Source organism: Cnephaeus nilssonii (assembly GCF_951640355.1).
Source record: "Cnephaeus nilssonii genome assembly, chromosome: 15".
In the NCBI taxonomy this organism is placed as follows: Eukaryota; Metazoa; Chordata; class Mammalia; order Chiroptera; family Vespertilionidae; genus Cnephaeus; species Cnephaeus nilssonii.
In genome coordinates, this window is record NC_137086.1 from 58,768,266 (window position 1) to 58,793,642 (window position 25,377).

A 25,377-nucleotide genomic window follows, 5' to 3' on the forward strand; every position below is an offset into this window, starting at 1 on the left:
CAGTTGAAACTCACTCTGCGTGTTTCAGAGGAAGGAGCAGTTGTTTTTCTGTTAAGGCTCACAGCCCTCACTGCCACAGAGGGCGGGAGGCTCTGATTCCCCTCCCCTCTGGAATGTCCCACAGCCCATGCTCACTTCTTCCAGCAGGGCTGCTCCGAGCCCTCATCCCTCTACATTCCTTTGCAGAGGACCCCATTATCCAGAACTTCCTGGAAGCTGACATTTTCCTCAAAGTGTCTGACAAGGTATTGGCAGCACAAAATGATGAAGGACTGAGGGGTCTGCAGTCACCAGCCTATGGGGGGCCGGTGCAGAGTAAGATCCCTGCCAGGCAGGCGCATCCCTGGAAAGACCTGCTTTTGGTGCCATCTCTTCCCCAGGCTTTCCCTCAGCTCATCCCAACCCCCCGTCCGAGGGCCCTGGACCCTCGGCACTCCCCCGAGCGTCCTCCCTCACAGCGCTGTGCCCACAGTACCTGCTGTCCATGGTGGTGGAGTACTTTGGCCGTGTCGGGCTGCCCGGACATCTCTACAACAAGATCCACTTCTTCCTGGCCCTGTGAGTGCCTCCTTGGAAACTGCTCCCAGTTCTGTCCAATACGTCCAACCCCCCACATTACCCCAATTCCACTGCCCATGTCCTGACGGTCTCAAGAGGGGGTTCCCCTTGGCCATGAAGAAGGCAGGCCACGAGCAAGGTCCTGGGATAAGGAAAGTAGCCAAGAACCCCACTTGCTGCCCAGAGATGAGGGACTGAGGGAAGACATGAGGGAAATGGGAGCTAGGAGCCTGGTCTGGGCTAAGCACAGCAGAGCCCCATCAGGCTTGCACTGAGGTCAGTCCTGCTGCCCCTAGATCCAGGTCCCCACAGAAAGAGCTCCCCCAGAGTCTCTCTCCTGGACACACTGCCCCAGCACCCAGTGTGCCGAGGCTGGAAGTCATCCCTGGGCCCATCTAAGGCTCCCTCCTTTCCTGTGGCAGCTACATCGCCTCCGACATGGAGGAAGACAACCCCACATCCAAGCGCAGTATTTTCCAGTTCCTGCTGGGCAGGGAGCACTGGCTGGAGCTCTACAAGGAGTTCCTGAGACTGAAGGTGGAGTTTTTCCATGCGATGGGGCACCAGGCCTGGGTCACCCAAGAGCTATGTGAGGAGGTGTGGCCCTCGGGAGGAGGCCGGGCCACCTGGGGTGTTGGGTTGGGCCCTTCCTCCAGGTGCTCACTCCCTTTGCTTCTCTTTCAGATCCAGGCCCAGAATCCACATCACTGGGTTTGGGGTCGGGGTCGCCATTGCATCCCCTAATCTCCCAGGGAGTGAGCAGGGGGCTGCTGGTGGTTCGGGTGAGTGCAGGCGGAGGCTGGGCTCTACAGAGTCAGACAGGCCCACCTCTGTGTCCTGTAGTCACCTCAGCGGGGCTGGTGGCCTGAGGAGGAAGCTACTGCATTCCTCAGTGCTCTGAGAAGGCCTATGGTAGAAGTACCTGTGTTTACACCAAAATTCTCCAAATGAATGGACTGTGAAGTCAAGTACTATGCAACACAAGCACCAATTTGCATATTAACTTTCCCCGTTTCCCCCCCACCCCCCCAGTTTAAAGTCTCAGAAATGCTGATTTAAGTAATGAAAACCTCTGCAGGGTTTTTATCTGCCTTGAAAATTTTGAACGTAAACTCAAGAGAACACTGAGGTCACCCTTTCTGGAAAAGGGGCTATGACCATGGAGACTTGGGGAGGAAAGAGAGGATGGGCTCCCGCACTGCATCACCTCTTGTGTTCCTCCCACGCGAAGGGAGCTCCCAACCTGGGCCCTGAATGAGGTCAGGGGGAGGGCGCTCCAGGGCTCTGGGCTCTGAAAAAACAAGATTGCCAGGGGAAGGAAGCAGGTGCACAATGAACTGTGAAGAAGTACACAGACGACACATTTATAGAGAACGACCTCCTTTATAACCACACTCTTTGGAGAATGTGTTCTCCTTGGCTTCCATTTAGGTTTTACATTTGTTCTTACTTGAAGTGGGGAAACCCCTTCCCTGGGCAGAGGTGGTGCTAGAATAACCAGGTGCATGGAGCCACGCTGCACAACAGGAGTGCGAGAGCCTTACTGGCCCTGGGAAAGGAAGGCAGGCCAGGTGCTCTGACATGAACCCCTAAGTTTAATTCATCCACAGGCTTTTTATTGAGGACCAAGAACTATTGTATGTCAGGAATCTTAAAATTCCAAGAAAATAGCATTTTTAGCACAATAAAAAAAAAGAGAGAACAGCGGTAAGGGGGGCCCCCCCTGGGGTCTGGCCATTTATCGGAGCATGAAGGTGATGCTGATTTCCCCTGAGCTTCCTAACGTGCAGCATGTGGCAGGGTGTGCCTTCCCCTCTGCTCTGGTCTCGCTTTCTTGCTTTTCTTATAGCTCTCGCCCCTCTCTCCCTTCCAGATACGGAAGCTGCTGCCTCCTTCCCAGGCTCCAGGTGGCACCAACATGGGGCCTCCAGCTTCCTCAGACCTGCAGGATGGACAATGCAGGGAGCACAAACCACAGCAGCTGTGGCACAGTAGCCCCCAACCTTCCAGTAGGTGTCAGCCAGCAAAGGTCCCTAACCCCCGGATGTCCCGGAGGTCAGCAGTAGTGTGGAGGGGCACCCAAGGGAACCGAGAGACTGGAGCAGGCACCTCGGTGAAGACTAAGGACCTGCAGAGGAAGAAGGGATGGACTACTGAGGAGGAAGAACATGAAGGGAGAGGCCAAAACATGACTGGAAGATGGTAGGAAAAGAGGAGATGGGAGTGGTGAAACACAGGAAGAGAGAGGAGGCCCACCCTCTACTCCATCAGCATGGCGACAGCTGTGCTGGAAGCCCCTCCTGACAACCTCAGAGCAGTCCTGTCCATGGAGAGATGGTGAAATTTCAGCCACAGGACTAACGGACACTTGAGCCTACTTATTGGTGTGTCCATCTGAGGCTGATAAAAGAGTGGGAATAAAAGGGAGAGAATGCGTACCCTTGTATCCTCTGGCATTGTAGAAATAGCCCAATTTTCAGAATGAGAGTAGGGAGAGAAAAAGGAGAGACCGTCAGTGGGTGATGGGATAAGTGGGGAGGTCGTAGGGATCCAGCAGTGCTAGAGCCAAGATGGTGAATGCTGAGGTTAAAAAAAAAAAAAGGGTCTGGAGGGGTCGTATGAAGATATTAGTGTAAAAGTATTAAAAAAATACTTTTTTTTTAAAGCCATCCCAAATGCTAAGAGCAATGAATATAACAAATGTTTAAAACCAAAACAGACCAAATAAAGACACAATAAATATAAAAAAGTATACTAAATAGCATAAAAACGGGAGACATAACTGAGATCGGTCATACTACTTGTATTGATAAATTTAAAGTTGCTACTAGATTTTTAGACAGACTCACAAGCAAAACTCAGTTCGATGTGGTTTGCAAGAGATTATCCTTAAATCACTTAGAGGTGCTCAATAATAAGGGGGGGGGGGGGGGGAGGCGCAACACAGAGAAGATGCCTCAAAACAAAGTAGAAATTGTGATCTTGACACAATTCAGGTTCCAAGTCCTTCAGAGACTGGGAAAGATAGCAGGTAGGGTGGGTGGGGACTGAGGATCAAGCCCAGGGTTCAATGTGACCTAGGAGTCACTACAGCTTGATTTGTTCATTTGTGTGTAGGTTTGACAGACATAGGAGCTGGGACATGCCCCTCACCAGAAACTACGAAGACATGGGTTTCTACACGAAGGGTGAGAAAGTGGCCTATTCAAGTAGCACCCAGGGAAGTTCTTGGGGCCGAACCCAATGTCTCCTGCTAAGGCCTGGCCTCTATGCCTCAGAACTGCCGCAACTTCAAGCCTTAAACAGATGTCAGCATCCATCAGAAAACAGTCTGAGGTGGGTGTGTAACTGTACTGTGTCTTTAGTTATGTCCGTCTACAGAGGCAAGTGTGTGCACTTCTACCTGTGAGTAGCAAAGATGGATGTGGGAGCTAGTTAGGAGCCACACGGTGACCGACACTTCCAGCACCGGCTAGTGTCTGATCCCCCTCCCCTTGACGACAAGTGGAGGAGTAGGCACATGAGGTGGAGCAGCATGCCTACTTCCTGCCAACAGACTGTGACTGGAAGTGACGTGGTGACTTCTGGGCCAAAGCCCTTGAGAGTGGGGGTGTTTCCAAGCTCTTCCATTGCCATGGCTCTGAGAAGGCTGGGATGGTGAGAGCTACGCTCAAGATTTTTTGAGAACCCATTAAGTAGCTGAAATTGATTCTGATGACCCTGGTGTGCCTGCCCAAGAGCACACTGCCCAGAATATCCTTTTTGCTCCCTGCCAACTAATCACAAAGCCCAACTACAGAGACAGAGCTGTCTCCAGACTGTGCAATCTTCTGCTCTGCTCCTGTATAAAGCCCTATTTTTGCTTTTGTTGACAACATTGTAATGACCATTTTCCCTCCTACATAAGAAGAGTTCATATGTGTGCAAGTCACTATCTCTCAAGTCATTCTTCAATCAGAGAAAAGCATACAAATTATAAGCAATTGAGAGTGAAGGCAAAGCAATAGTAGTCAAGATACTGAGTTCTTTAAATCTAGATTGAAATGGAATTTCTATAATCTACCATTTTATCCCTTTTTAGGTAAAGAAGAAAAACTATTTAAGACTGAAGGGAAGCACATTTCACCTTTGGGGCCAGCTGCATCTTGCCCACACCTCCCACACAGGAGCGGTCACTGGGGCAGGAGAGCAGATGGAACCCTGAGCGTCCAGGGAACCAAACCGCTGCCTCTAGATTCAAGTCTGGAGAAGAGCAGCACCCGCTGCAAGAGCAAAAACCGAAGGGGTGTCGCCAAAAATCTCCATGGAAATGTTTTCATTTGCTCTAATTTTCACTTTTAAAGTTAAACACCACAGTTCAGGAAGTGGACATGTGATGTGAGTACAGCTTCTACCAGTTTACGGTCCCAGTGGCCTCAGGAAGCACAGCGCACGCGTCACAGTGGAGACGGCAGGAGGTAGCTGCGTCTGTACTGGAAACACCTCCATGAGTATCTTTCATCTTCTAGTCCAGAGACCCCTGATACAGATGAATATTCTCTACATCTTGGATGGAAATGGACAATTTCTGAAGCCATATCTATAGTGGAAATTTCATATTTTCTCTATCTAGAACAGGCTTCACATTGGGTAATTCTTCCTTAGGATATAAATTTCTCATTTAGATGATCAATCACACTTTCTGGTACAAACTAAACAGGACAACTGTGACATCTTAGAAAATGCTGAAGGACTTATGTTGATGTAGAAAATTTTAAAAGCTTCTTTAAAAACTGCATTTTTGAGCATAAAGTCACTTCACTTGAATCACCATAGATGAAGGACTTTAGAAATCAATGTCCAGCCCAGACTCCACTGCTCTATCTCTGGAACCCCAAATGAAATCATCAAGAGTTCTGAAAACAAACCAAAAAACTTTATTTAAAAAAGTAAATTCTAACTCACTTGTATAGATCATGTGTTAATGCTGACAGCAATAGTCTAGAATATTTAAAACACTCAGATTTTAAAATACATTGAGGTTTGTGCAGCTCATTTCCCCTGATTATATTATAAAACTTACAAATGTTTCTTTAGCTGTGTTGTTTGGTCATGTTTTTGTGCAGAAGTCACATTGCAGGACAGTTTTTCCACCAGAGGCAATCACATAACCATTGGCTGTGGGTTTCCAAGAAGCAAAGGAGCCAATCTTAGCAAAGCTCGCACAGGCATTTTCAGCTGTTTAAATTTGAAGAGTAGTTCCGCAAAGCTTGTGCTCCCTAAAGAGATGCAAATGGTGGGAAAGGTCACACCTCTCAATAGAGTCAGCCCACATCCTTCTTCAAGGAAACAGCCTCAGCCAGGTTAAAGCTAGCATTCTTCCTTTAAAATCAACTACCCAAACACAAAGTTTAATTATGCATTTCCCTAATGCACTGTAAAATATAATTTAATGTAAACATTTAAATTTATCCATTCTGTAGTTCAGAAAGTGACCTACAACTAACTATATGTGAAACTATTATTTTTTAATTACATATATTATTTAAATACAATTTAAAAACTAAAAATAACTTTAAAAAATCAAGAGAGAAAAACAACATGAACATTTAGTTTGCTGGTACAGACAGGTTGTTTGGGCTCTGTGAAGAAGAACCCATCCTTTTCTGAATCTATATAAAAGTTTATGCATGTGTAAAGTTTAGAGCATTTTTGTCAGAAAAGGTTCTAAAAAGTAATACCCACCCATGAATGAAGACAAAAACCCCCTAGAGAAAATAACTCACTAGAAATGTCTCCTACCAAGAAACTAAAAACCTAAGTGATAACATACTGAAAAGAGGGATTCAGGTTTGCAGTACCTTCCAGTCCTACTGATGGCAGGTGCCGCGGAGCTGGTACCGAGTGGTAGACAAGGAAACAGGCCAGCATGCTCAGCTGAGACTCTTCCCAGGGCTGCCCACTGAGATAGGCATGCACACACACATCACCCCCAGCTGTAAGAGAAACACAAATGAAACTACATACCAGACAGGCAGAGGGAATGCCTTCTTTTTCATCAAGAACTCAATCAGCATTTACCATATACTAGGCAGGGACTGTCGCTGCAGAGTTGGGGAGAACAGAGAGATCACACAAACAAATGCATAATTGCAAATTGTGATGCGTGCTATACAAGTACAGTGGCACACTGTGGCTGTCTCCATAAACACCCATCTCACCACGCTTCCCTCCACTGTGTAGCACTGGAGGAATCTGACTTCAGCTCCAAGATGGGATTCTGATTAGTCTTAGCCAGAGGTTCTCAAACTTGAACCCAGAGAGCTGATTAAAACACATCCAGAATTTCTTGAATGAGACCAGAAAGCTTGCATTTGTAACAAGTGCCCAGTTACTGCTGCTCCAGGGATCTCACTTACAGAACTAGTGGTCTGGGCACCAGGCAATCCCATTCTCCCGACAGGGACAGGGTCAGGAGAAGGACATTCCCTGTCACGGGAACTGACTGAGGAATATCCAGGAGTTGCAATTCAAGTCCAAGATGTGAGATGCTGGACAACACGTTAGGTGGAGGCTCTGGGAAACAAAAATGTCCTAATTCCTATGGCAAAGCTCAAATAAGCCATTCTGTTCTTCCTCTGAGCAAAATGCTGAGCCTGAGGCATGGAACTGTTACAGTCACTAATCCAAGTTCTTGCTTCAAGAAAGTAGAAAAAAAAAAAGCTTGCTTTAGGTTTATTTTGCTTTTTGTTTTCTAGTTTCTTAAAGTAGGAACTTAACGATTGTCTTGAGACTGCTCCTCTTTCATATTGTAAGCATTTAGTGCTATAAATTTCCCTCTCAACATGATGACTCCCACTACTAGATTTCATATTTTACTCTGAACCTGCAGTAATTAGGACAGTATAGTCCTAGCATACAGACAGACTGACCAACCAATGGTACAGCACCGATACAGAAATAGATTCACAATGATTATTCAGCAAATGATTTTCAACAGAGTCAAAGCAATTTTATTACAAAAAAAAGTCTTTTCCACAAATGGCCCTGGAACAACTGGACAGTGTATTAATTAAAAAAAATTTCAACTCATACCTCAGACCACATAAAAGATTAATTTGAGATGAATCATATACCTAAATATCCTATATAATAAAAGCCTAATATGCTAAGTGCCCAGTCATCCGTTTAACCAGTCAAAGTGAAATATGCTAATGATATGCTAAGGCTGCTCAACTGCTTGCTATGACATGCACTGACCACCAGGGGGAAGATGCTCCAACCAGTAGGTAAGCTTGCTGCTGGGTTCCGGCAGATTGGGACTGAGCAAGATGGGCCAGACACACCCTGGACCCCTCCCGTGGTTCCTCCCGGGCTGGCCAACCTCTCGCGTCCCTCCCCAGCCTGATTGTGCACCAGTGGGGTCCCTCAGCCTGACCTGCGCCCTCTCACAATCGGGGACCCCTTGGGGGATGCAGAGAGCCCGTTTAGGCCCGATCCCGCAGGCCAGGCCAAGGGTGCACCAATTCGTGCACCGGCCTCTAGTAAAAGATAACATTGCAAAGCTTTTAGTAGAAAACTTCAGAATTTTTTCATGACCTGGAGTAGGAAAGGTTTCTTGGACAGCATTTACAAAGTAATAACCATATAACAAACTGAGAAATTAAACCTCATCAAAACTTAAAACTTCTGTTCATCAAAAATTACTCTAAGAAAAGGAATAGGCAAAAAGTAGGACATATGTGCAAACCATCTCACAAAGAACTTGTGGCCAGAACTTGTAGAACCTCCTGCAACTCAATAACTAAAAGATAGACAATTTAAAAAATGGGTAGAGGTTAAACAGACACTTCACAAAGGGTGTATGAGTAACAAAGAAAGCACATGAAAATATTTAACACCATGAATTACCAGGGAAATGCAAATTAAAACTAAATGAGATACCACCACATATTCACCAGCTGCCTAACATTAAACCAACTGACAATGCCAAAAACTGCACTGTAACCCCCTGCTGGTGGGGACAGAAAAATGGCACAATTTGAAACATAACTGAATGTGGCAAAGAGTGCAGGTACAGATGACAGAGGATGGCAGAATGATGGTGACTGCTGAAGCCGGGTGACAGGCTTATGAAACTACTCTGTTTACTTGTATTATGTTTTAATTTTCCATAATAAGATATTAAAAAGTTAATAGAACTTCTCCAAGTTCTTAAAACCCATTTTATTTTGCTCAGTTTAAAATCTAATTGAGGAGACATATACGCATCTAGACAATATGGTAAATCCAATACATTTTTGGATGGATAAGTGATCTGGGTTATTAGAGAGTGACTTTAAAAGTAAGGCACAAACATGAGGACATTTCCATGATGATGCATACATAAAGTTCTAGATCTTCACTGAATTTATTGTGCTCTATCCCAAAACCAACAACTAGTTCTTCTGAGAATGAAGATCATACATTTAAGAGTTTTAAAAAGTGATGGTTCCTCACTAGAAAATAAATACAGATGTTTGGGAATTGAGGAAGCTAATTTGGTGGAGGCTCAGAGCAATGCTGGAACCATCAAGTATCCTAAAGAGCAATAGGAAGAAAGCCTATTGCTTTAGAGAATGCTCTAGTCACTGCCAAATTTTCTTTTTGTTCTATGAAATCTGCAAATCAGAGATTTTTTTCTCTATTGATTAAGGTACTACAAATGTGTCCTTATTCCCCCATTGTCCCCCCACCAGCCCCCAAGTCCTGCCCTCACCCTCACCCCCTGCTGTCTGCGTCCATCGCTTATGCTTATATGCATGCATATACCCTCACCCTCCCCTACTTTCCCTCTGAGGTTTGAGCATCTAATTGATGCTTCTCTGTCTCTAAATCTGTTTTTTTTCATCGGTTTATGTTGCTCATTATAATCCACAAATGAGTGAGATCATGTGATATTTATCTTTCTCTGACTGACTTAACTTCACTTAGCATAATGCTCTCCAGCTCCATCCATGCTGTTGCAAATGGTAGGAGTTCCTTCTTTTTTACAGCAGCATAGTATTCCATTGTGTAGATGTACCACAGTTTTTTAATCCACTCATCTGCTGATGGGCACTTAAGCTGATTCCAAATCTTAGTTATTGTAAATTGTGCTGCTCTGAACATAGGGTTGCATATATCCCTCTGGTGTCTTTAGTTTCTTGGGATATAGTCCTAGAATTGGGGTCACTGGGTCAATTGGAAGTTCCATTTTTAGTTTTTTGAGGAAACTCCACAGTGGCTGCACCTGTCTGCACTCCCACCAGCAGTGCAAGAGGGTTTCTTTTTCTCCGGATCCTCGCCAGCACATGTCATTTGTTGATTTGTTGATGATAGCCATTCTGACAGGTGTGAGATGGTACCTCATTGTCGTTTTGATTTGCAAATCAGAGATTTAAGGATGTATTTCTTAACAATAGCAAAGGTCTACAGTACATGATCAAATGCTAAATAGAAACAAAACAAGAAAACCTATAAAATGACTTGTGTTTTTCCCCCAAAGAAAAAATGTATTTAAAAAAAGTTTTAAGCTGTGTGATCTTTCAAATGACAAGAGGAAATGATAGGGTTCAAATGTTAAATGTAAGCACTGGGAGTATGAAATTGCTGTTTCCCAAATATGGTTTATAATTTACTTTTTTCCAGAAATTTATTTCATAGTATTTTATTATAGGTAGATTTTCTTTGTTTTGTTTTTTAATATATTTTTATTGATTTCAGAGAGGAAACAAGAGAGAGAGAGAAATACAAACATCAATGATGAGAGAGAATCATTAATCAGCTGCCTCCTGCACACCCAACAACACAGGCATATGCCCTGACCGGGAATCAAACCATGACCTCCTGATTCATAGCTCAACACTCAACCACTGAGCCACACCAGCTGGCCTAGGTAGATAGTTCTTAATTATGGTCAAACTCTTAGGTTCTTGATCGCTAGTACATTAAAGAATCAAGAATGTTACCACTAATGTTACTAGGGTTAGTATTTACCCAAAGCAGATTGCTGTCAGAAATGTATCAGAAGCATCTGAATGAACGGAAAAGATTAAAATCAAAGAGTTAACTACTAAAAACCAATCTCAGCCATGTCACACACAGACAGCTTTCCATAAATCAAAAGGCTCCGTCATTTGTCTCAGGGGAGGCAGACTGACTTTGACACTATTATGAGTAATGTCACAATTTTCTTTCAAGCACAAGCCAGTATGTCCACGGATAGAAGGCCACTGTTACATGATGTCCCAGGTTCTCATGGACTCAAGATTTGGTAAAACAAGCATTTGCTCAATATGCACACACCAAATTTTCAGTGTACAGTGGGGATGGTGGACTGGGGATTTAGGGGGTAGAGAAGATGGAAGAAGACAGCTGCTGGCCTCAGGGAGGCAACAACACTCAGAAACAGAAGACAGAAGCCAGGAAGAAAACATGATCTGACGCTAGAGAAGGTTCTTAAGTGTCAAGTGCTATTTAAAATGCTATGTATGTTCTCTCCAGGGTTTACAAAACAGGGTTAAATACATTTTTAAAGAAGCTGAAGGCTGGAGCAGGTAATCAGTCTACCTCATTACCTGGAAACATTAAATCCACAGGCATTCTGGCTTCTCCTCAGATTCGTCTTGCTTTCCAATGAGAACATGTTAGAACAGAAAAGCCGAGTCCCAGTGTCATCTAAGAAGCACAATGCGCACAAGCTCTTATTACCTTGTAGCCACTGGTCCAGGGTGTTATCAATAGAGCATTTCACGACGGGCAGGAACTCAGAGTTCATGAAAAGCCCTCGCTTCGGGTGGGTCTGCAGCCGCTCCTGATGGCTTCTGGAGCTGAAAAACTCCAACACCAACTTTATTTGCCAAAGTTCAGATGTCTCAGACATTTCTCTTCTCCCCAGTCTTCTTACAGCCTTGAGTAGAGAAAAGGAAAAGCTCTTAGGTAAAAGCCACAGGGAAAATGAGGTCACTCTTGGCTCAATGGCTCTGAAAAAAAACGAAACCCCAACAGGTCCATAGCCAGTCACCACTAGAAACCCTGCTGGGTAACATGGCATGACTGGGGTCAGGCCAGGGATCCCAGGATCAGAAGGCAAAAGCAACAATTCTGATAATACTGCTCTTAAGACCCATCTGCAAAGCCACCATGGTGGTAACCATACAGGACATTTCCTCCATAGACCTCCCCGACACAGCAACAAGGAAGGTGCAGAGCTGAAGGAAAGCACATCCCAGCCACAATGGCAACCAGCACCAGTGTGCACTTCCACATTGACACTTCCTCCTCAATACTGTCGGTGACCAGGCACTGAGACATTCTGGGCCTATGTGATTATATTGGACATTGCCTTTTAGTTAGCATATTACTCAGTATGGTGCAATTTTCACGTCTGGGAGATTGTCCCTGCCTAAATGTATTTCCCTCTCCGCTTTTCAGTAGGGACAATTATGCCATTAGATGATTTACTTTGGCTTTAGCCACTGAGTCCCAAATGCTTATCTGTGAACTCACTGTCTCATATTCACCTGAAGAGCCCTTTATAGCTGACCCAGTAGCTATAAAATGGGCTTTGAGATCTGTATTTTTAAGATTTCCCAGATAAATTTTAGCCAAGTTAGAAAACTACTGGCTTAGCTTAACTGCAAATTTGAGTCTGAAAGATACACTACGAAAAAGCCTTATGTGTTACTAATAACCCAGAGTGAATCAATTACTTCGATCCTTTAGGAAAGCTGTCAAGTATCATTTCCTGCACTGCCCCTTTTAAAACAGCAGTCACACACACACACACACACACACACACACACACACAAATTAGAAATGAATTTCAACTCCCTAAACTATAAACTGGTCCTGTAACCTTTTGCTAGCTTCACCTCACAGGTGGGCACACAACTGCCAACAGCAGGCACAGTCTGTTCACTCACTGCTCACTTGCAGTCTCCTCCACGGAGAGGCTCTCAGGGGGGAGGCCAGAGACCACACAAGGTGAATGGGAACCCTGGAGTAAGATAGCCCATAGAGGGCACTGCTGTCATAAAAAATGCTGAGTTTTGATAAGCATAGAGCTTTCAACTTTGATAAAGCTTCATTTTCTGAATTTCTAAATGCAGAGAAGTAAAAAGAAGAACACTGGGAACCTTTTCCCCCCGTTCAGAATAAGTCTCATTAGAAGTGAAATAGGTTTCTGAACCACACCTGATCCATTGCTATGTATGCAGGCAGCATCTCCGGGGTCTCCTGAGTAACACACTCGTAGAGCACTGAAGAAAACAGATCCAGAAGTTCCTGCTTCTGTGAAAAATTAGAAGCTGTTTGTAGCACATCAATGTACATTCCAGAATCAAATAAAAAACAACTGTATACCAACTAAATGGCCCATTCTTTTTTTGTTGTTAATATATTTTTATTGATTTCAGAGAGGAAGAGAGAGGAAGAGATAGAAACATAAATAATGAGAGAGAATCATTGATTGGCTGCCTCCTGCACACCCTCTACCAGAAATTGAGCCTGCAACCTGGGCATGTGCCCTAACAGGGAATTGAACTGTGACCTCCTGGTTCATAGGGTCAATGCTCAACCACTGACCCACACTGGCCAGGCTACATGGTCCATTCTTAAGCTCTGCAGTGAATGACAGAAAAGGGTCAACAGCTGGATCTTAATAAAATCACAGCACAAGCAACATTAAACATCAATAAAATACAACCAAAATTAAGTCCCAAGGGACAGTTAAGGATGTAAGTGCTATGAAGGAGAGAAGTGAATCAATCCTTGGGCAAGGGCAGGATCCAAAAAGTGAACCCAGTACCCAAAAATGTAGTAGAAACACTAAGCGGAACAAGTCTGGGGGAGGCAGCTATGTCACATCCAGCTGAGATTAAGGGCACACACGAGCCTTCATCAGAGTCCTGTGACCTTTGGTGCAATGCCCAGTCTGTGATCCTGGGCATGTGACAACTCTGAGTGACAGTTTCCTCATCTGTAAACCCTGAATGATAAAGTACCTACCCTCAGGGTGAGAATTAAATGAGAAAATTACATGAAGTACTGAGCAGAGTGTCTAATACAGGCATCCCTCATTTTACTGCACTTCACATGTTGCACTTTTTTATGAACTGAACACAAGACCCTCCTCCAGCAAAGATATGACAACCTGCATAACGTTGAGACCCAAGTCACCACGGCACATGGGTTATCACGGTGGTCTGGAACCCAACCCACAAAATCTCCAATGTATGCCTGTATACAGTAAAGATTCAGAGGGTACAGGTTATTCCACTTTACCCTCTAAACAAGAATGTAAGGTAGGTTCTCGTATAATCCCACTTTTACAAATGAGGTAACTGCCTCTTGGAGAGGTCAAAAATTTTTTTAAGGCCACACACACTCTGACTGGCAATTGGCCATCAATCCCAGATCATCTAATTCTACATCCAGTCTGTCATCTGCAATGATTGAATAAATCAGTGATCTGGGCAACCTGTGAATCCTGAAGAGAACAGTTTTATGGCCAACAGACAGAAGGGTTATAAAATACACAAGAAATAAATTACATAAATATAAGAGAAGGTTTGTAAACACTGAAAACATATATCAGTATAAAAATGGACATAAGGATGTTATATCACCTATTAAAATTAGTGTCTTAGAAATTTTTAATTGCTTCTTCTATCAAGGTAGGAAATTACTAAATTTTATAGTTTTAGACTATGTAAAAATCTATTATTTGCCAAGCAAAAATCATCTAAAGTGCCTGAGGCATGTCATCAATGTCAAAGATTGATAAAGGTACTATAGATTTTCTTGGTGGCATCCATAGGTAGACATAATAACAAATTCTAGTCTTGAAGCTAAACAAATCATGTAATGCATACCTGACCCATGTTCACAGTGGGTTTGCAAAAGTACTCAGCAAATGACAGAAGTGCTGGATCAGAAGTGAATGCTGAAATTGTTTCAGGCTAAAAATTAAACAAACGACAAGAAATATAAGATCAAAGGATTATGTCCTTTATGCTTCAAATGGTAACGTATGCAGTTTTAAGAAATCTACCTCATTTTCTTCAATAATACCACAAAACCCGAGGTTGTACAAACTTGCTAGAGCTTCATCAACCTGTTCTCAGAAGTTATAAGAAATCAAAAGGTCAATAATAAACAGGTCTTGCTTACACAATTCACCCCCAAAAAAGGCTTTCACCTCATTCATTGACTAACTGAAAAGCAAACTAGATTGTTACTGAAAAGGTATGGGGGAAAAATGCCACTCAAGTCACTTGCAGAAAGAAAAATACTAGCTACATCATTCCACTTACATGAGATAATAAGTCTTCAAAATCATAGAGACAGAAAGTAGAATAGAGGTTACCAAGGGCTGGGGATGGGGTGGAAAGTGGGGAGTTATTCTTGGATACAACGTTTCCATTTTGAAAGATGAAGAGTTCTAGAGACATGGAAGTGATGACTATACAATATGAATGTACTTATACCACTGACCTGCACACTTAAAGAAGGTTAAAATAGTAAATTTTATGTTATGTGTAGTTTCCAACATAAAAAAAATTAGAAGGGAAAAAGAAATGAATATCTCCCAAGGTTCAATACTGAAAACAGAATATGAATGTATATTACCATTTTATCATTTTCCACTAAGGTTTATATTTTACTTCTGAACTCCCAGCAGGCAAAAAATTGAGATGTCTTTAATTGTCATACACTTTCCCATTCAAATGCAAGTCTAAATGTACCTATTTTCTTTACAAACTGGATTAGGGTCTTTGAGATGGGCTCTAATTAATATAAGAAGCAATAGTGCTAATAAATTAAGTTAAACTTTGTCTAAAAGTCCTACAAAGGAATTTCTTAGACAACCTACCAAATACTGCCAAACAGTATTCCCTGATGTTAACTACATCTATTTAAACCTAGGGAACTATTGTACTTAGCCATAGGTAACTGACCTAAAGTGAAATAAGAAATAGGAGTTGAGTTAAAATAAACTGCTATCTCCTTACTTAGAAAAACAAAGACCAATACTTAGTCCTCTGCTGCCACTGAGCTAGTCTGTATGCCATATTTTGCTGTATGTAACTATCCTTAGGGGTCCTGACTAGTTTACAAGGCTTCTAATGTATCTCCCGTAGAAACATATTTGTTCATGGAATTCCTGAAAACTGGGTTAAATTCCGAAATTCTGATGGTAGATCATGGAACATATTTCTAGCATGGAAGCTTATTTGACTTCAGCAAAATATGTACTGGCCCCATGGGAATGAGATTGCTTCGTATACCTTTTAATTATTTATTCATTCCAAATATTAGCATTCAGATACTTGGGGGATAAAGCCAATGAAATAAGGCTAAACCTGTCACCATTTTATCTTCACCAAGATATAAGCAACAAACAACAAATACAAGTTTAAAAATGGTACTACTAGTAAGTGGATCCTGCAAAAATATTTTTATATTTTTGTCATGAATTAAGTAAATCCTGACAGAGTGGAGGATTAATAAGTGAAATTATTAAACTAAATATTTCTATAGTGTTAAGATATATTGTGACTACCCTTGCCATGAGATGTGAATCATCCTTAGAGTCCTGCGCATGGCCCATATTTTACTTGGGTGCCACTTAAAGCAGCGGAGGCGTCATTCACTCTTTACAATCTGCAGTGATGAGAGGAAGCAGATCTATCTAAACCATACCATCAATGCTATCACAGAAGTATGTTTTCAGGTGGGTTAGAGGAATGTGGAACTCTTCCCTCTCCTTCAGTTTTTACCAAGCCACACTACCTTGAAAGCCCGAGCTTCCGAGTTCCTGTTAGCAACAGTCTGGGCCAACAGACTCTGCCATCCCATTGGATCATCCTTGTAGGAGAGCTGGCCTGCTCTTAGCTTAACATATAAAACCCCATCCTTGGAAAGGATTGACCTGAAAGGAAACAAGAATGAATTTAATATGAGGTATTACTGGCAGCTCTTGCTGGAAACATCATGTTTCCCAACACCATGTTCCCATGAGATGAAATCTTTACCAGTTTCCAATAAGATATATGATTATTTACTGTGTCTAAAATCAAATCAGTCCCTACGAGAAAGCCAAAATAAAGTTCTGTTTTTCTTTGGTGTCTAGATTCATGGAACTTGTTAAATAAGTTGTCCACTCATGAGTGAGCTTCAAAGGCAGTATTTTATGTGACATGTCTTCATGTTCACTATATCCCTTAGTCCTATGCGTAGGACACAGAAGTACCAAATCACTACTGACTGGTGTGCAGCAAAAGAAAATAATACTGCAAATCTAAAGACAGAACAATACAGAATACAGCTATTATATAGAAATTTGGTAGGAGATGGAAAATGAGACTAAATTATAAAAACTTTTGCAAGCTTGTTAAATTTTCTGGAAATATAAAGACTTAATTCACATATCGCCATAGGTATAAAACTACTATATTAATACTAAAGGCCCGGTGCACGAAATTCATGCATGGGGGGGCAGGAGGTGTGTGTCCCTCAGCCCAGTCTGCACTCTCTCCAATCTGGGACCCCTCAAGGGATGTTCGACTGCCCTCTCACAATCCAGGACGGCTGGCTCCCAACCACTTGCCTGCATGCCTGTCTGATTGCTTCTAACTGCTTCTGCCCGCCAGCCTGATCACCTCCAACTGCCATCCCCTGCAGGCCTGGTCCCCCACAACTGCCCTCCCCTGCCAGCCTGGTCACCCACAACTGCCCTCCCCTGCCGGCCTGCTCACCCCCAACTGCCCTCCTCTGCCGGCCATCTTGTGTCCACATGGGGGCGGCCATCTTGTGTGTTGGAATGATGGTCAATTTGCATATTACCTCTTTATTATATAGGATTCTCTATTCATTAAAAAATTACTTACATATGATTTCGACTCAAAACCAATCTATCATAAGCTAAATTTTAGAATACAATCTAACAAGAGAAGGTAAAGAGATGCAACAGAAACTGTCATCTGACAAACATCAGCTCCCTTTGTGAGCATACACATCAGCCTTATTTTCTTAAACTAAATCATTCATGATTGCTCCAACTACAGTTCCATTACTGCCCCAACTTAAGTCACTTAAAGTTTCTCAATGAATAAACAAACATTTAAGGTTTTATTTCTAAATTAAAATTTTCACTTGCTAACACAAATGTTTCAAAGATATCGTTCTAGGTGAGATCAAAGGATGACAAGAACTATTCTAGATAATCATCTGTAATTTATGTCTTCCCATATGCTTCTATTCACTTTACAGATATGTCTGAGAAATTGAATATACTTACTTTAAGTGCTGCGTTCCCTTGCTTAAATCTATGAGCAGTTCCCAGTATCGTGGACCTTTAACTTTAATCTGCCAAGACAAATATAAATACAGCCAAAATAATGCTGAAAAAGTGCTAGTCTAACAAAATGAAACCCATGCTTCACAGAAGAAATAAGAATAACTGGACTAGAGAGAGATGTTTTAAGGTTAACAAACTCCATTTCCAAAGGTGCCTGTGAGTCATGTTCTGAGGCCAGCTAACCTACCAGCAAAGACCTTCCAACTCCCCATGACACCTCCTGGGACTGTTTTTCTAACTCCTGCAGAAAGCAGGAAAGGGGTAGTAGGCACCATGTCTGGCTATGAAGGTGGCAAGAAGCAGGCCAAGGAGATGGATGAGGATGGCAAGGCATTCAAGCAGAAGCAAAAAAAGGTGAAGAAACTCAAGGAGCTAAAAATCAAACGTTGTGGGAAAGGTCCCCTGGATACAGATAGAACTTAAAAATCTGGCAAACCCTGGTGTGGCTCAGTTGGTTGAGCACCATCCTATGCATCAAAAGGTTGCCAGTTCTATTCGTGGCCAGGGCACATACCCAGGTTGCTGGTTCAAACCCCAGTCAGTGTTCAGGAAGCAACTGATCAATGTTTCTATAGATGTTTCTCTCTCTCCCTAAAAAGTTAATAAGAACATGTTTTTTTTAAAAAGAAATCTAGCAAAAAAGAGCTGCTCCTTATGCCTAGGGCAATGGTGATCCTTAACTCCATTTGTTTTAACATCTGGATTCACTGTCATAACATCTGTTGCCACCTATAGCTAGAATGAAGTGTTCACTGGAGCCTGTAGTACATTTGAGAATAAACTTTTGTAATCTACACTAATAAAAGAGAAAGATCAATGCCCACCAGCCAATCAGGAGTATGCAAATTAACCCAACCAAGATGGCAGGTTAATTTGCATACACGGGTGCTGAGCAGCCAGGGGCGGAATGCAGGAATTCCGCACTGCCCCAGCCGCTCCGGGCCTCTGGGCAGTGTGGGAAGGCGGAAAGGCGGCTCTGGACAGAGGGAAGGCGGAAAGGCGGCTCCGGGCCAGAGCAAAGGCAGTGCCGGTAGCCAGGGGAAGGAAGGCCCATTCTTGCATGAATCTTCATGCATTGGGCCTCTAGTAAATAATAACCATGCAGTGGCTCTTTAGTTCTTCTCCCTCTACCATTTCAACCTTAGCTGTGCGGTTAGAATAAACCCAGCCCAGAATCCTGCCAAAATGTGTTCTTCAGTCTTCTATTCTGATTCTGTACCACCCGGAATTAAATCTGCTCATTTGGAAAGAAAACAAAACAAAACAAAAACCACAGAGAAAGCAAAGGATTTTGTTTAGCTATCTATTATGCTATGCTGCTCTGGTTGACCTTATCCCTTGGATAGATATCCCTAAATCATATCCAACTTACCTGCTTTAAAAGATGGAGCTCAGGAAGAAGGGTGGGAGCCATCAGTTCTTCTTTGGTTTGCTCATACCACTGAGTGCCCTTCAAAATTACAAGAGAAGAGCCACATTCACTATGGAGTTAGGGCAATGATTTTCAACCATTTCCATCTCGTAGCACACATAAACTATTTACTAAAATTCTATGGCACACCAAAACATACATTTCTTGCCAATCTGACAAAAAAATAGGTATAATTTTTATTCGTTCACCCCAGACTGCTATTATTGTAATGGCTGTAGTCATATTTAAAATTTGACAATCTAAGGGAAAAGAGGTCAGTGCACCTGACTAAATAGTCAGGTATTGAATGTTTTGAAAATTCTTGTGGCACACTGGTTGAAATTCTCTGAGTTAAGGGGAGCTACAAAGAAGAAACATCTCCACTCTACACTTCTCCTTCCCTCAAAGAGCATAAAATCCTCTGATACTCAAATGTCAAAGGGCACAAGCCAACAACCCACTATGGGTCCAACATCACTTTTATCATGTAGAGCGCTGCACTCCAATGCTGGCAATACTGCCAATCTGCCCTTGACAGGCCTCATGTTGTCTTCTCTGCTGGGACCATGTACCTGCGGTTGGAATATCTCAGCCCAAATACAAGACTGTGGGCTTTAACACACTTTGCTAACAAATCTTAGAACAGTTCCAACTCGGTTCATTTTCCATCAGCCACATACAGTTCATAGGGACACTTTCAAACAAGCTCTGAGGATGAAAGAGTAGCTGCTAATCTCTAAGATCTTAGACTCACGGACTGTAAATGAGCCTGGCTGGCTGGCAGGATGTGTGAGAACTGTAGAGGCTTCAGTTTTTATGAGAGTTCAACTCATTACTGTCATTTTTTAAAGGACACTTCGGAAATATTTTGACCTGGAAAGATGAAAGAGTAGTTGTAAAATTACAAACAAATGGCAGATGAAAGTGTTACCTTATAGGTAACTTCTAAGAGGGCATAGCAGGGGGTGTTTGTGTCCACATCCACAGGTACCAGCAGCCGTGGTTCTGCAGCCAGCACATACAGGTGCCGCAGAGCCTGGAGGTGATACCTGTTCACAGAAAACAAACAGGAGGTAACCAACAGGTGACAACAGCTCGAGCTCTACACTCTGCTATGGCCGAAAAGCTGAACCAGAAAGACGCTAGCATGCTCTCTTCCAATGACAATTATACTGAAGGAAAATAAGGAAATCCAATTAAAAAGTCATGGAGAAATTCTTTTAGAAATTATAGATATTTGATTCTTTACCAACAAACTCTTTATTTGAGTTTCCAGTTATAAGGTTTTATAGGGTTATAAAATTTATCTAACATGAAAATATGTAGTAATAAATTGATCATTTAGAAAATTAGTCCTCAAATATCCTTTGCTGCTCAACACAGGCATCCCTTTTCACCTCCCAAGGTATTTACTTGCAGTTCTTATTTTTTTCCTTAAGCACTCGTAGGGAAGAAAGGAGGAAGAAAGAGTGCCAGCTTTCCCCAGATAGGAAAGCTCTCCTACAAGGATGTTACACCAAAAAATAATGGGTGACATTATGACATTTTTCTTTGAGTTTAAAAAAAATAAAATTGAAACTTTAAAATTTATATCTTAGAATTTAAACACACAAAAAGATTTTTATATTTCAAGATCCCAGAAAAAAAGGATAAAACGAAACCTCATTATTTTTAAATTTTAGTTATAACAATAACCCTCCCCTTTCCCACCAAGATCTACCCACCCTACAAATCTATCTGAAATAACATCAATCATGGCTAGAAAAAAACTATTTATCAGTTACATAAAGGTCTTGAATGCTTAACACCAAATTGCTTTTTTTAAATAGCTAAACCAACTTATACCATAACAAGTAATATGTGTGGTTTTCCACTATACTCTCACCAATAGCTGACCATAACAAGTTAAACGTCTTTCCTAAATTATAGTAATCCTAATATATAAAAACCCAGGGTCCGTGACGTCCAAAACGACCGAAGGCTCGACCAAACACCATAAATCACTCCTGCAGTCAATGCAACCCAGCACTGACTGCCAAGGGGGCTGCGGATCAGGCCTGGAGAGAGGCCTGGAGAGAAAAGCAGGGTCTGATCTGTATCCTCCGTGACAGCTGTTGATCAGACCTTGTGTCTCTTTTTCTCTGGGCCTCCGCGGGGACTATTTATCAGCCCCACCTCTCTGATAAGGCCCGGAGATAGGCCCAGAGATGCCAATTGACAAAGAAACCGACCAATCAGAACCATATCTGGGTGAACTGTGAGAAGCCAATGGCTGCCTAGGAGGCGGAGCTTTTGACGCTGACTGGCATAGAAATGGACCAACCAGAACCTAATCTGGGTGAACTGCGAAGGTAGAACCTAAGGTGGGGGCTGAGGAGGGGTTTTAAGGGCAACTGGTGATTGGTGTAAGGCAGGCGTCCTCAAACTATGGCCCGCAGGTCACATGCGGGTGTTTTTGCCATTTTGGTTTTTTACTTCAAAATAAGATATGTGCAGTGTGCATAGGAATTTGTTCATAATTTTTTTTAAACTATAGTCCGGCCCTCCAACGGTCTGAGGGACAGTGAACTGGCCCCCTGTTTAAAAAGTTTGAGGACCCCTGGTGTAAGCTGTAAGAAAGCAGTTCAATTTTTTAATGACCAGTTAGGCAGTATAGTGCATATGGCTGGCTATCAGTCCAGATATAGGGATTATGTATTTTTGTCTGCCAAGAGCATCTCCTCCTGCTGAAAAAAGCTCCCCCTCTGCCCCCATTTAAGCAAACCTATCCTATATAATCTATCTATACTAACAAAAGGGTAATATGCTAATTAGACCAGGTCAACTGCCATCTTCCAGACGTCCGACTTCCTTCCAAAGAAAGCCATGGTGGTGAGGACTGAGGCAGAGGCAATTAGAGGCAATCAGGCTAACAGGGGAGGGCAGTTGGAGGCGAGATCAGGCTGGCAGGGGAGGGCAGTTGGGGGCAACCAGGCTGGCAGGGGAGGGAAGTTGGGGGTGAGATCAGGCCGGTAGGGGAGAGCATTTAGGGGCGATCAGGCAGGCATATGCAGCTAAAGGCGATCAGGCAGGCAGGCAGGTGAGCGGTCAGGAGCCAGTGGTCCCAGATTGCGAGAGGGATGTCCGATTGGAGCGGGTGCAGGCTGGGCTGAGGGAATCCTGCTCCCCTCATGCAGGAATTTCGTGCACCAGGCCACCAGTTGAACAATGATGTTCTTATGCGCCGCCTATCATTAAAGTGTGGGCTTGTTTAAAATGATGGCTTTGCTCCACAATGAGGCTTCATCCCTGGGTGCCTGGGGTGCCTTCAGTTGAGCATACTGGTCATCTCAGATGTCACTGGGATGCAAGCAGCTACTTCCCTCCCTTACTCCATGCCGTACCTGATATCTAGAGAAATTGGTTTCTTGTGCTCTGAAGGCAAAGCGTTTCTATTGTCAGACTACTCCTATGTGTTTAAGATTTACTGCTCACAAGGCAAAGCGTTTGTATTGTCGGACTATTCCTATGTGTTTAAGATTTACTGCTCACTACCACTTTTAAATTGACTGATTTTTTGCTGCATTTTGCTTTTCTTGTCCTCATGTCATTTATACAAAACTTCTTGGTATTCATGTAAAAGAGAAAAAAAGTATTCATGTAGACACTGCCACTAAATCAGACAAATTTCTGTCTTGGAATTAATTATAGCACAAAATGTATCATCTTCAGCTCCTCTTGGCTATATCTTTTGATTAAATTTTCCCTAAAGATAACCTTGTCAGTCTACTTCTGGGTCTAGAGCAGTTCTAGTGGTTGGAGAACCATGAAAGACCAACCAATAATCAGATGTCCAAAGTTCTCTTCTGGCCTAATACTTCATAAATGAAACTTTAAAAAATAGCCAGAAAGACAACTAAGTTCAAGAACACAATAAAGTTAATTTGGAAACGAGTCCTTGGAACCAAAACACGACCAAATTATCCCCTTAGAGAGTTGCAGAGAGATCATGTGGGTCAGAATTACTGGACTCACCGATTGTCAGTACTGTGAGCTGGGAAGTGTGGGTAAAGGGCACAAAGGAGAGCAGCGATGGAGGAGTTTGAGGTGCTCAGCGAGTACCTGGAAGATAAATTCAGGCAGTACAGACAGAATTAATGATACTGTCAAACTTTCATGGCATTCTTGAAAATGAGGCAATTGGGGTATTTATTGTGGCAAGGCATACCGAAGGCAAGGCCTTGAAAATACATGTCAATGCTGTGAACATTTCACTTCTCAGTAAGTAAGCAAACCACCTCAAGATCATGCACTATTTAAAGCAGAAGCAATATCCCACAAATGCTAAATTACAAAATTTGAACTAATAAGCAAAGCTTTAACCTAAAATAGCATTGTACTGTGGACCATGAATGCAATCCTAGAGATTATGGACATTTAAAAAGTCATGCATAAAGTACACCCCTTTCTTCTCCAGTTTTATAAATACCTGTTTTTAAAATTATGAATATTACTTTTAAATACACAAGGTTTTTACTGGGTATCTAAAATTTATTTCTGTAAAGCATGAGCATTTCCTTAGAATATTTAACTAAGTGAAAAAGAAAAAAGTTAGTATAAAAAGTTGCAATGATTGTATAAACAACTATTTCTCAAAATATAAATGGTCTTTTATTATCAATGATAACAAACTTATCTTATAAAAGCCACATACTCTTAGTAAAGTAAAATCTTCCAAATTATTTTAATGTTCACATTCAGCATGGCAAACAGGCAGGTTAGTCTAAAGTTCTGGAGTTTTTCTTACAAATATTTTGAAATAAAGATGGTACAAGACATCACATAAAACCACTGTTGAAGCTACTCAATATACATACACATACATACACACACACACACACACACACACACACACACACACACACACATCCCAATCACTTTTCCTGCCTATCTTTAAATTAGGGTATCAAGTAAGAACTTAGCATTTATCATACACACATATTTAATGAATTTAGAAAGAAAAAATTTCAAAATTTAAGAAAATATTTGACAGGTTCATAAAACAGGCCATTTTCTCTTTACCATTTTACAATAAAACTAAAATCCAAATGTTGGCCATTAATGACAGGAATTTTGACATTGAATGTAAGGGTGTAGCTGTATTATAAACATAAATGTTGTCACAGAGTACACATAACCATGAAACGACCAGGAATCACTAGAAGAGCAGAGGTAGAGTGGGAGAAAACCTACTTAACATGAAAGACCAAGTAGGGTTGTACAGTATAGAATGATGAAAGATGGCATAGAATAAGAGAATAAAATTAATGTAGGGTCTCATTTTGAAAGGAAAAAAGTATTTCAAGAATCATAAAATAAGAATTTTTATACTAATATTTCTACAGCCATTCTTAATTCTATACAATTAAAGAAAGAACAAGTGTACAAAGCCTGTTAAAAGGGCAGGCAACTATGCTCTGGAAAGGCGAGTTCCAATGTTTAGTTCAGTCTTAAAGAAGAGGACAAATAAACCTACGTGACTTTAGAAAGCATGTCAGTGAACCAAGATCACACACACTAGAGCTAAGTGCAAGGGTGCATGACATTCACAGTCTGGAAGACTCAACACTGTAACAGATTTCCATTCCTTCCAAACCCACGGAGACTCAGTGCAATTCTGATCAACATTTTATCAGCTTATTTAGTGTGAAAATCACAAATTCCAATACTGATACAGAAGTGAAAAGCGCCAAGAACAGAAAAATAAACTATTAAGAAAGCAATCCCAGTTTGGAGGGTTTCCTCTACCATACATCAAGAACTATTAGAAAACTACAATAATTAAGACAGTGTGGTACTGGTGAAAGTTAGATACATAGACCAATCGTATATAACAGCGCACAAATAAACACAAGTATACGAACACTTATAACAAAGGTGATTCTGCAGAAGAGTGAAAAAATATAAAACTTCTCAATAACACTAGACCATCAGTTGAGGGGTGGGGGGAATGCAGAAAAATCAGTTCCAGGTAGATTTTAAATCCTAATGAATAGAAAAACTAAAA

The 25,377-nt window shown here is 42.1% G+C and overlaps 2 protein-coding genes across 4 annotated transcripts in view; one reads left to right on the top strand and one right to left on the bottom strand.

Annotated features, from left to right (window-relative positions):
- LOC307111955 (putative speedy protein E7) overlaps positions 1–4,989 on the top strand; it is a gene marked incomplete at its 5' end in the record, with an annotated part of 52,108 nt that extends 47,119 nt beyond the window's left edge. Inside the window, 3 exons of the mRNA XM_079792228.1 lie at positions 187–315; positions 381–558; positions 981–4,989. Coding sequence (XP_079648354.1) covers positions 187–315; positions 381–558; positions 981–1,302 — 629 coding nt within the window. The 3' untranslated portion in view covers positions 1,303–4,989. The remainder of the gene's footprint in view (positions 1–186; positions 316–380; positions 559–980) is intronic.
- A 491-nt stretch (positions 4,990–5,480) lies between these two features.
- Positions 5,481–25,377, bottom strand: part of ANAPC1 (anaphase promoting complex subunit 1) — a 107,776-nt gene continuing 87,879 nt past the window's right edge. For all 3 annotated transcript variants that reach the window (XM_079792791.1, XM_079792790.1, XM_079792792.1), the window contains 10 exons: positions 23,346–23,432; positions 20,263–20,380; positions 19,293–19,370; positions 17,861–17,928; positions 16,354–16,492; positions 14,433–14,519; positions 12,754–12,849; positions 11,269–11,467; positions 6,399–6,533; positions 5,481–5,816 (listed from right to left, as the gene is read on the bottom strand). In XM_079792791.1, the coding sequence (XP_079648917.1) occupies positions 5,701–5,816; positions 6,399–6,533; positions 11,269–11,467; positions 12,754–12,849; positions 14,433–14,519; positions 16,354–16,492; positions 17,861–17,928; positions 19,293–19,370; positions 20,263–20,380; positions 23,346–23,432 (1,123 nt within the window). In that variant the 3' untranslated portion in view covers positions 5,481–5,700. The remainder of the gene's footprint in view (positions 5,817–6,398; positions 6,534–11,268; positions 11,468–12,753; positions 12,850–14,432; positions 14,520–16,353; positions 16,493–17,860; positions 17,929–19,292; positions 19,371–20,262; positions 20,381–23,345; positions 23,433–25,377) is intronic.